Here is a 12,458-nt window from a genome sequence, read left to right as displayed (position 1 = left end):
GCAACAAACTTTTTTTCATCAACTTGTCGTTCTAAATTCGACGTTATCTATTATTAATAATAATAAATCAATAAAATAAATATTTATCCAAAAAATACAAATAAATAAATAAAATATTCTTTACAAAAATTTACTCTTCAAAAAAAATGTTCTTTAAAAAAAATATTTTCTTAAAATCAATAAAATTATATTTATCAAAAAACAATTAAAAAATATTCTTTAAAAAATCAATAAAATAAATATTTATCCAAAACCAAAAAATATATTTCTTTAAAAAAAGAGAAAGAAATAGTGACTCCACATTGACAAATTTAGCACATAAATCATTTATTTTATTTGTTTTTGGATAAATTTTTATTTTATTATTATTTTTTAATATATTTTTTTGAAAGAATATTTTTTTTAGATAAATTATTGATTATTTTTTGGATAAATATTTATTTTATTGATTTTTATTTTATTTTTTTGGATTAATAATAGATAACGACAAATTTGGATCGGCAGGTTGATGGGGATTACCCTTATTTACCAATCTTATAAGTTGGTTATCCTTATTGACAAAAAAAACAAGTTAATTGCCTCATTTGAAATTTTAGGGCTAGTTCGTTACCCTACTTGGGTGTTTTTCCTATCATTGTTATAGCTTGTGGGTAACTTAATGAGAAGTTATTTTGGCGAATTTAGCCGTGTAGAGGTCTCATGCGGTTAATTATATTGTGATGAGCCGGTTCCAGCACTTGAGGTTTAAAGCCACCAAACAAAGTGGTTGTTTGGAATTTTGGATCACAAGAGTAAAAGTGACTTTTTCACTTATAAAAGTGTGAAAGTGAAAAAGTACGTTTGGATGAGTACACAAAAAATCACTTTTGAAAAGAAAAAAATACATTTTTCAGTAAGTTTTAAAATAGGTGTTTCTTACTTTTCACTTTCTTCTTTTCAAATTGAAATAGACTACATAATTCATAAAATGAAACAAAAGTGAGCAAAACCACAACTTTATATCCAAACACACCATTTTGAGAAAGTAATAAAAAAAAACTGATAAGAGCATCTCCAATGGGAGTGTAAACTGTATATAGTGTAAAGTTTACACTTCAAATTGTCAAAAAATCATTCTCAATGGGGGTGATATACCATAGGTAATAGACTATTAGTTGATAGAAAGAGTGGGGAATTCCCCATCTCGCTATTAGTTGATAAATAGCTCGGGTGACATTCAAACACACGTCCAAATAAAATATATTTCAAACGTCACTAGTGACGTTTCAACCACACACGATCCAAACTCAGAAATAGAGATATATGCAAAGAATAGCAGCATTTCTTTCTCTCTTGACGCCACTTGCTTCAACTTCAATACTAATTCTTCCAACATATCTTCTTCTATATCATCGAAACCATCGATATATAATAACTTTCTGGGACGGCAAGGGTTTGATTCTCCACTAAATTTTCTCAAACTTTGACTGTTTATGAAATAGGGTTTTGGATTTGAGGTGAATGAGTGGAAAATTTGTTATGGGGTTGCTGAATTTTATTGGGTTCGGAAATGGGATTGGGTTCGAAATGGATTTTGAGGGGAATGAAGAAATAGGTCTTGGTGATTGACGTAGTCTTTGTCTCAAAATTGAGAATTGCATGATTGAAAATTATTAAACCAGCATCAAAGTGTTTCCTCACCGTCCCTAAAAGAGAACGTTTTATCTGAACATACAACACAGATTGAACGAGGAAATTAATGTTTATTATAGATTTACATTATAACGATAATGCCTGAAAACCAGAGGCGCACAAAATCGATGCCCAAAGCCAAGAGATAAATGTTTGTAGATCATATCGAAACCTATTATACCCAAAAACCAATACTCCAAACCCACATAATCAGATGATCTCACACCAAAATTACAAATTGTATAATTCGATTTCTTAACATGGTACTCTATTAATCAACATCAGATGACCTTAACAAATAAATCAGTAATTATTCCTGTAATAATTGTACCAGATGGAGGCGGCATGGAAGAAATTGATTTCGATCACTCCAAATCAAATTTCTTCTAACCATCACCACATACATTCAGTGAAACAGTACTACAGTAGGGGAAGAGAAGAAATGGTATAGAATGGAGTTGAAGAAGAAGAGAGAGGGCGTCTCTCTCTATTTGTTTTTTTCTTTTTCAATGAAACGTGACTTGAACAAATGTGCCTCTTCTCATAAAAGTAGGACGTCACTAAGTGGTCATTTGTTTTTGCCTCTTATAAGACCTCTTATAAGACCTTAAGGTCTTATAACCTCTTATAAGATATGGCCCAGTGATTTTTGACATTTTTTTGGTTTGTTTTTTGCTTCTTATAAGAAACATTCTACTATAAATGTCTTATAAGAGGCTCCAATTCTATAAGTACCAAAATTGGATCTACTTCAATTCTACAAGTCTTATAACTTGAAAAATGACTCAAACACCCCCGTCCATATACCCCTAATCTCATTTATCTCTTCTTTCCTTTTCATTATCTTCTTCTCAAAATAATTCCATTGCCCTAGCCACCACCAGCTACCACCACCACCACTGCCGCCACTACCACCACCACCATCATCACCAATTCACCACCACTACCACCACCATCATCACCACCACCACCATTGCCGCCACTACTACCATCATCATCACCACCACCACTACCACCACCATCATCACCTCCACCACCACTATCATCATACTATTAAGACTATCACCACCATCACCACCGTGCTATTAAAACCACCACCACTATCACTACCACCGTGCTATTAAGACCAATATCATCACCTTCACTACCACTACCATCACCACCACTACCACCGTACTATTAAGACTATCACCACCACCATCACCGTGCTATTAAGATATTCACCACTTCTACTACTACTACTACCACTACCACCACCGTGTTATTAAGACCAATATCATCACTTCCACTACCACCACCACCGTGCTATTAAGACCACTACCACCACTGCCAACTAAAGTAGTTTCCTAAAATTGATATTCTAATTATCAAAATTGATTTGAAATCGAAAATCAAACTATATTTTTGTTTCAAATTAATCTATTCATGTTAAATGTGATGTAAAGTAGGGTTATATTTGTCAAATAACCATCTATAAGATGTTATGTATTTGTTTTTTCTATTTTTACAAGTGTTTATAAGAGGAACTTAAAATGAAAAATAAACCACTTTATAAGACCATCTTATAAGACCCTCTTATAACTTAACCCAAAAAAACAAATAGCCCCTAAGATTAATGTCTGTGTTTTAGAATACACATTCTGGTTTCTCCAATTGGAAAGTATCCAGTGTGTATTTTTAGATGAATACAAGAGAATATAATTGGGCGTGTACATGAAATTCTAGTGCCATCTATGTAGAGATGTCCTAAAAAATAATAATAATAATACTGGCATATATCCATAGAATCCAGAAAAAGTACTGGCATATATCCATAGAATCCAGATAACGCCTGGATGCCACACAGGCTGTTCAAATGCTTAGAAATGATACCATTTTTATAGGTCACTGAGCACTGTCACACTATCACATCCTTTCTTTCCTGAAGTACTAGCCTCTTTGCAGGTGGCCAAACCACGTTTTTTTTTAAGGGACCCATACCAAATCTATTTTTTTATATATTATTGGAACCCATAGAAAGGGAATAAATCTGTAGGCGAAGGGTGTATGGTTTTTTTTGGTTTGTTTGTTAGATTGGGACCGGATATAGCATAGTTATCAGACCCAGTCCTAGCCCCAGCCTGGACACTGACCCTATAACTAGTGGATCAATACTTAAGTTGAAAATATTATATAATTCACTTACTACATACATTTTCACAACTTCATTAGTGACCCAGGTGGTTTTAGAGCCATCTCATTTTCCAATAAACTAAGGTTCGAGTTTATACAGATTATGTTTCTTTATTAGTTTACTATTAGATGTTATGGTAGAGATCCTAATTTGTTTAATTGTCACCCAAGGTTTGAGTCTTAATACCAACAAATTAACATTTTATAATTTCTAAAGTTAGTTGGCGGCTAGGTTCGAGCCTATTTTTCTATATAGTAAGATTAGTCCCTTATTTTAAACATGATAAATTGTTCAGAAAGCGATACACAAAAGTGCTTATCCTCAAGGAACAAAATTCCCATAATCAGGGAATAAGATTTGGGAACTTTTTTGTTTTTAGGAGGCACATAAACATTTCGAACCTTACACTTTATACTTTCTAATTGTAAGTTTTCAAATTAAGAAATGGGCCTCAGCCCCCTCATTTCGGTTCAGTTACATATAAACCCCTTGTGTATGTATCCATAAAATCTCTCTATTATTCACGTCCAACCAATTAACCTCCCTACTTTTTATAATAGACGCAAATCTCACTCTAATTTTTATCTCCACACTTATCTGTTTCTTTTTTTATCCTTCTCAATAAATAACCATCGTATATTTTTTCTTTGTTGAGTTCGCTCTAATGAAGAAGCCAACGAAAACACTAATTTTAACTTCGTTTCTTTCCCATTGAAGAGAGTCACTGGTATTTGATTCTTATGTGAAAATATTTTTTACCACATACATCTTCATGATGATATTTATAAGCCAATGAGACATTTTAGGGGCTTTGAACCAGGGCGTTATTATCACTCGATAATTGATGAGAGATCAGTAGATTGAGTGGAATTTGTTTGATGAAATATTTGTAGAAAATAAGTTGGATTTACGTGATTTGAAGAGGTTAGTCAAGTAAGAGATCTTGTATGGGAGAGAATGGTCACTTTAATCTACTCAAAAGTAATGGGTAAGGAAAAACCAAAGCAAATGCAAAGACAAAATTGGAGAGTTGAAATTGTCTGATGCCTTGACAAAATATATGTAAATATATATTTACATAGTAACTTGGCATATGTAAATGCAAATTCACATATGCAAATACAAATTTACATAGTTTATTTAATTTATATGCAAATACAAATTTGACATATCAAATTTGAATTTACATATGAAAATTTAAGTTTACAGAGTAGTTTGATATAAGCAAATTGGAATTTACATATGAAAATTTAAGTTTACATAGTAGATTTGTGAAACAAAACAAGCCTGATGAAAAAATGTATGCAAATTTTATATTTTCATAGTTATTTAACCTATGCAAATTTGTATTTACATATGAAAATTTAGATTTTCATAGTAGATTACTAAAATAAAACAATTCTAATATCGGACGTATGCTATGAAAATCTTAATTATACATATGATTAACCTATGAAAATTTTAACCCGCATAAGATGTAGAAGTTTTTTTTCTTCAAGATTAACATGAATTTTCACAAACGTTTTTTTTTTTTTTTGTCATTGTTATCTGACAGGTGACACAGTCTATACAAATCGAAATTTACATGTGCAAATATGAATTTTCATAAACTTTTTTCTAACATGGCAATAGAAATCTGACAAACTGACAAACGCATCAAGTTCATTTTTTGCATTACATCCAGAATTCAAAGATCAAAAATTCAAACAAAATTAGTATCCAAAAGTTACATTCAGAATTCCAAAACAAGCTGACATTACATAAAATATCAAAGATTTACATCCATAATTCAAACAAAATTAGTATCCCAAAATGATGTTTTATGTATCTTCTTCCTTCTTTTAAGTTGTACATCAAATTAGGCTTTCCCACTCCATTGTCCTCTTCTTCCCCATTCAACTAAGTCTCTCCAATGTCCTTCAACAAAAACCATAAAAAATGTGTCTAAAAAGAGTTTCTTTCGCCAAGGGCGATAAGACCGCTCTAGTAGGTCTTCCAAGATATGAACAAAGTAGTAGAGCGGAACACCTTAGTAGAGCTAGTAGGTTTTATCTTGGAAGAAAGGAGGCGGCGAGAAGTGAGAAGGGTCAATTATGTGTGGGGGTATTTTAGTTAGTTCGGATGTTTTAGAAAAAGAGGGAGTTTTTATGGGTTAGTCCGTAGTGAGGGAGTTTTTATGTAGGTTGTTCATGAACCAGGGAGATTAAACCCAAAACTTGGTTTTCAAATTGATGAGGCCACTTTTCACGAAAATTTCAATACTTTTTTTATCCATTTTGTTCACTAATTCATAGTTTTTTATGAAAATTTTAAAATGGAAGCAAATGCATAAATAAAAGCTATTACTTTGGTCTATTTTGTATTTTTATTTACTAATTTACCAATAATTAATGATCGAATTTTTCTCAAACATTTAATTGAGCCATCCAAAGATTTGAGAGACTCGACTAATTTCACCTAGGATAGGTAAGCTTTCTCTTCTACTCCCTCCATTTTAATTTGGTGTTGGGGAGAAGTCTATTTGAGAGGATTATTAATTTTGAGATAGGGAGTTGCTTATTTTGGTCAGAGAAAATAAGTTGCTGTGTCACCAAAACAATGACCGAAAAAGAAATTTAATTCCTCGGACTTCTTTATATACCCCCACTACCACTCGAACTTGTTCAAAACAAACGCAAACGTATTCTTCTCCAAGTAACTATGAACAACTTTCCTTGTTACGATATTCATCTTTCAAAATAGCGTGTTTAGGCAAATGATAACCTCGATTTGTCGGTTCTTAGTCGCACACCTAAATCCATTTAGGATTCAGCTATGTTATTTTGTTTCTGTTTCCTTTGTGGGTTTTATTGTTCTAAAGGTTTTGAAGCCAAAAACCAACTCATTTAGGCCTAAAGACATGGATATTTTTTTTACATCCGTATCTGCAACGACAGTTTCCAGCATGTCGACTGTAGAAATGGAGGTTTTTTCCAATACCCAACTTGTGTTTATGACCATTTTGATGTTAGCTGGCGGTGAGGTCTTCACTTCTATGTTTGGACTTCAATTTATGAAGTCCAAGTTCAGGAAGTTCGGTACTAATAAAACTGAAGGCACGAGTGTCGTCCATGACTATAGTTGGAATCCTAAGAACATCGAGCTGGGTTTGGTACCTGTGACCAATTTAGAAAATGAGGTATCTAGTCCCTTAGAGAATACCGATAATAGTTTCATGGTCAGTGATACTAGTTTGAAGTATAATTCATTAAGGTACTTAGCCTATGTAGTCTTGGCTTACCTTCTACTGGTTCTTGTTGGGGGGTCAATCTTGGTTCTAGTATATCTAAGCCTTGTTTCAAGTGCAGGTAATGTACTTAAGGCCAAAGGCATTAAGCTTAGTACATTCTCGGTCTTTACGGTTGTCTCCACTTTTGCGAATTGTGGTTATGTTCCAACTAATGAAAACATGATAGTCTTCAAGAATAATCCTGGTCTGCTTCTACTTCTTATTCCTCAAATCCTCCTCGGAAACACGTTGTATCCATCGTGCTTGAGGTTTGTTATATGGCTACTGGGGAAAGTAACAAGGAGGAATGAATTCCAATATATGTTGAAGCATACAAAAGAGATAGGATATGATCACTTGCTACCTTTCCTGCATTCTCTACTATTGGTTTTCACTGGGTGTGGCTTCATTTTAGTGCAATTTATACTATTTTGCTCCATGGAATGGAGTTCAGGGTCCTTAGATGGGATGAATTCATTCGAGAAAGTTGTTGGGACATTGTTTCAAACCGTTAATACAAGGCATGCAGGGGAAACCATTGTCGACTTATCGATCATCTCCCCCGCAATATTGGTGTTGTTTGTCATGCTCATGTTAGCTCTCTCTTTTCTCGATCTTTCTTAGACACACACATAAATAAACCCAAAACGTACATACTTACCTAGTTTATATCATTATATGCATATCTGCATGAAGACATGCATGCGTACATATATAGAATATGGTGTCCCTATTGGAAAGAGGTTTTATTTTGATATGTGGGGTGTAAACTTTACACTTTGTACAATTTCCACCCCCATTGGAGATGCTCTAACAGATGTTAAAGTTTGGAAGAATTAAGCTTTGGGCCAATAACAGGTCAGGTGATAATGGAACTTCCAGCGTATGGCGGCATCAATGGAACTATGGAAGTAACAATCTTAGTTCCGTCCATAAAAGTGGATATGGACGACTATATATATTTGATTATTTGTCAGTTCTTAGCCAGGCAAAATCTACTTTTAACCACTAATGAACTTTAAAAATAAATTATTGATACTCCTAAGTCCTAATTAACATTGTTAAAAAGACGGAGAAAACACAATGATCGAGATCGACTGTTTCTTCCTGTGGTTACTAAATTCAATATTCTAGTCTCCAAATCATTTGGATTGTATGTAGTTACTATTAGTTTTCAGAATTAATTGTGCACATCAGGTAATAATGTTGATTAATTTATTTTTACTATAAACATATAATAAGTTGCTATATCTCAAGGCTTAGATTAGTAACAGTAAATTTTAATTATCTTCGATCGAAGTATACTAACCATTACTAGTTTCATCAAATGAATTCAAATAATTTCTTTCATTTTTTTTTACAGGTATCTCCCTCCTTATACTTGCTTTTTGCCCATTAAAGATGACCAGTTTGAGAGAAGCTGCGAGAAAAGGAATAAACAAGGGGGCCAACTAATGGAGAATCTCTTATTCTCACAGTTATCTTACTTGATCATCTTTATCATTCTCATTTGCATTACTGAGAGAAAAAAGATGAAAGATGATCCTCTCAACTTCAGTCTATTGAACATTGTTGTCGAAGTTATTAGGTATGCATTTTTCTTTTCATTCATTTCTACAACTATGATACTGTATGCATGTTAATCTAATCCCGGTAGACTAGCACGATGTAAGTAGATAATGATAAATAGACAACGATAGCAAAGATAAAATGAAAATCCGTTGCAATATGCGCTTTAAATTAGTTTCATAGGAAGGAGTTATAGCTTTTAAATTGGCTATGCTGAGGACTGAACGTTAGTAGTAGTAATATAGTAATCCCCTCATGGCCTCACGAAAGCATCATGGATAGGATGTGATATTGGGGCTCTGTTTCATGCTAATTCATAGAGAGGTTTACGTCACTTGCTTCTTCTTCTCCTTCCTGGCGTTTGGGAATGAAAGAAGTGGACCAATGTATACTACGGAGAGCGAGAATAGCATAAGCTAGCTTTGTAGGTACAAAGTCGTGACCTTCCAAGGTTGTGGTGGAGTGAGAGAGAGAGGCCACCAAAGTTGCGCGAGCACTACATTATTATCCCATTTTATTATGCCTAGGATTGACTAAAAAAATGTTTCAACTAAATAGGTTACGCTTTATAGAACCCATTATCGCAACTTGATTGTCAATATCCGCATGCCCTATTGCCCTGCCACAACCAACTTGCTTTTCTGCCTAAACTTGTTGATTGAAGTGCTTAGTATTAAATTCTTCCACCAAAAAGATACTAATCGAGAACGAATTTGTGGACACGCACTAAAAGTGTCTCCACGGGACAGCTAAAAGCTATTGGTCCACGTCATGTACACAACCTATTGTACCAACGACGAATACCACTCCATCATTTTTATTTATTTCAGTTTATATTTTTAACTACAATAGAAATAAGAGCATGTCTTCAGTGTGCAAGATGTATAGTGCGCAGGTGATGTGGGCCTTTGGATCAATACTTTTGTCATGCAATACACACGCACCTCTTGGTATGAGTGGCCCAGATTTGATAGCATACCATACGACCTGCGCACCATAGATTTAGCCTAGAAATAAAGATATTATGCCATATACACAAGCTATTGTACCAACAACTAATACCACTCCATCACTTTTATTTATTTCAGTTTATATTTTTAACTACAATAGAAATAAAGATATAATTAAACACTTCACTGTACATCTTCTCCATCTCTCCGAAAATTCTCTAGCGGTCGGAGCTCATGTTGTGAAATGCACAAGTTCAATTTTTTTTTAATATGGAATTAATACCATAAAGACTTATACCCATGTGTTGAATCTCGTCATAATTTTTTCAATTTGAACATTAGATTTTGAATTTTGGTGTTTCTCAATTTTTTATAAGAAAGAAAAAAAGTTTTTCTTCAATCTTAATTTAGTGAAGAGGGAGACCAGAAAACAATAATTTTATCGCTGGAGAAAAAAGACGTGACAGGTTCAATTTATATTTCCGTTTAAACTCCATTTGAGTCCATTATCTTCATTCTCTTAATTGTACCAATTATTATTAAGTTATTAATCTTTTTATTTTGCTGTTAATAAAAATAAAGAAATACAAAAAGAAAAACTGATGTGCTAATCTAAGTTGTTGGGCCAATAGCTTAAGTTCATTACGGGGTGGACCAATCAACTGTCCCGTGGACATGTATTTAGTGCATGTCCACAAATTCGTTCTCAATCCCCAACTCCCAACTCTTAACTCTTGTTGCATTGATAGTGTTGTAATGTTACGTGACAATCCGAGTTGAGCCTGGAGTACAAAGTCAAAACTAAAAGGGTGTCACCCATCCCAAGGACAACAACAACGTCAACCACTTACCGTATGGTGTTGCAACAAGTACTGTTGCCAATGACCATAACACTTGTCCACCAGCCAATTACTTAACGCCTTAAACGAGGGCGAACAATTTTACGAGCCAATATCATGAAACTCCAGCAAAAAGGTTAAATTTATGGGCAAAATTGACCACTTCAATAAATCAATTGGCTTTCCAGCAAAAATAAATAAGTCAATCAATTGGTTTAGGTATTTGTTACTGCCGGACCCCAATTTGTGTTGGGCCGACTCCAAAAAAAAACGATTATTACAAGTGTGTCATTGGTTTCAAAAAATTCAAAAAAAAAAAAAATTATTACAAGTATGCTATTGATTCTCAAAAAATTAAATTCGAAACCCCAAACTTAAACGACCCGGCTAGGTCGTTTAGACTAAGTCCCAAACGACTAGGCCACACAGTTTGGGACTTAGCCTAAACGACCCAGCCAAGTCGTTTGAACTAAGTCTCAAACAACTTGGCCACACCGTTTGGGACTTAGTCAAAACGATCCGGCCACACCGATCAAGAGCCCAAAAAACAGAACTTTGAATTTTTTTTTAAAGTTCAAATCTCAAACGACATAGTCACACTATCTAGACTGAGTCCAAAACGATGTGGTCATGTCATTTGGGATTTGGACTTATAAAAAAATAGCCACACCGTTTGAACTTAGAAAAATCCCCAACGATATGGCCACACCGTTTGGACTAAGTCTTCAACGATATGGTCACACTGTTTGGACTTAGTTCAAAACGATGTGGCCATGTCGTTTGGGATTTGAACTTTGAAAAAATTCAAAAATTACGTTTTTGGGCAACGACCCGGTGTGGCCGGGTCGTTTGGACTAAGTCCCAAACGGTGTGGCCAAGTCGTTTGGAAATTAGTCCAAACAACCTAGCCAGATCGTTTAAGTTTGGGGTTTCGAATTAAATTTTTTAAAGACCAATGACATACTTGTAATAATTGTTTTCTTTTTAGATTTTTTGAAACCAATAGCATATTTGTAATAATTTTTTTTTTTTTAGGAGTCCGCCCAATGGGTCTGGCAGTAATAGGACCCTGTTTATATTAGATTCTCAAATGTTATACGATCAGACTGGCCTGAGCGGTCATAAGTCCATAATTGGTTTTTATTTATTTATTCTTTTTGATGAAAAAAGAATGGAGTAACGAAATTTATTTTTAAAGAAGTTCAAAACTAAATTAGAAAAAGCCAAGTAACAACCAGCCAAGTAAACCTTCATCGCCATTAACTTATCCCAAGTTGTTTTTGTCAACACATTTTTCCCATATACATGAATTAACTGAAAAGAATCTAAAGCCTCTAATTTCCGTGTTATCTGCATTTGAAACCTTTAACCAGACAACATTTCAGCATTTTCTTGTATACAATTTTGAACTTGGATTGCAAATCAATCGCAGTGCATATGGAAACGTAGGGTTTACAACCGGTTACAGCTGCAAACGGCAAATAAACCCTGATGGTCACTGCAAGGATACCTGGTATGGATTCTCTGGTAGATGGAGCAACGAAGGGAAGCTAATCCTAATTTTGGTTATGTTTTTCGGAAGACTTAAAAAATTCCACATGGGAGGAGGAAAAGCTTGGAAACTCTTGTAAATGTCCAAGTAGGCATGTACATGTTCTGTAACAGTCTCAATGTTGTGGACTCGCAGTACAAGGCTAGATTTATTCCACCACCACTTCGGTAGATTTTTCTTTTCTGATCTTATTTTGGATGATGATAACCAGTCATATTAATGCAATAAAAAGGAGCAGTACACAGATATTCAGGTAATATGAGACAATAAAATAAGAGGGAGAACATGGCAGCTACATTACCTAAGATGACATCCTAACAAAGTTGGCACCGATCAGGCCATAGGTCCAACGCCTTTGGCACCGGTCAGGCCATACGGCCAACGCCTTGCCTCAATCCAACTTAAAAGTGAAAAGAAGTTCACTGAAGTGATCCAA

The 12,458-nt window shown here is 34.2% G+C and overlaps 1 protein-coding gene across 2 annotated transcripts; it reads left to right on the top strand.

Annotated features, from left to right (window-relative positions):
- The first annotated feature begins 6,501 nt into the window (after positions 1–6,501).
- On the top strand, positions 6,502–12,279 carry HKT1 (high-affinity K+ transporter 1). Of its 2 annotated transcripts, none has more exons than XM_086601668.1 (3): positions 6,502–7,705; positions 8,476–8,700; positions 9,577–9,783. In XM_086601668.1, the coding sequence occupies exons 1-3, from the start codon at positions 6,600–6,602 to the stop codon at positions 9,578–9,580; spliced, it is 1,335 nt and encodes a 444-aa protein (XP_086457794.1). In that variant the 5' UTR covers positions 6,502–6,599; the 3' UTR covers positions 9,581–9,783. The 2 variants fall into 2 exon arrangements, with proteins under 2 accessions (XP_086457794.1, XP_086457793.1); XM_086601667.1 differs by lacking the exon at positions 9,577–9,783 and adding an exon at positions 11,903–12,279 and having other exon boundaries at positions 6,503–7,705.
- The last annotated feature ends 179 nt before the right edge of the window (positions 12,280–12,458 follow it).

This window comes from Coptis chinensis, chromosome 3, assembly GCF_015680905.1.
Source record: "Coptis chinensis isolate HL-2020 chromosome 3, ASM1568090v1, whole genome shotgun sequence".
NCBI lineage: Eukaryota > Viridiplantae > Streptophyta > Magnoliopsida > Ranunculales > Ranunculaceae > Coptis > Coptis chinensis.
This window is presented reverse-complemented; position numbering and strand designations above follow the sequence as displayed.

Excerpts from the sequence above, each read along its gene's own strand:
- HKT1 (XM_086601667.1), top strand. The coding sequence starts at position 6,600 with ATGATAACCTCGATTTGTCGGTTCTTAGTCGCACACCTAAATCCATTT. Across the intron at positions 7,706-8,475 it reads GTGTTGTTTGTCATGCTCAT|GTATCTCCCTCCTTATACTT; the intron begins GTTAGCTCTCTC and ends TTTTTTTTACAG. Across the intron at positions 8,701-11,902 it reads ATTGTTGTCGAAGTTATTAG|TGCATATGGAAACGTAGGGT; the intron begins GTATGCATTTTT and ends AATCAATCGCAG.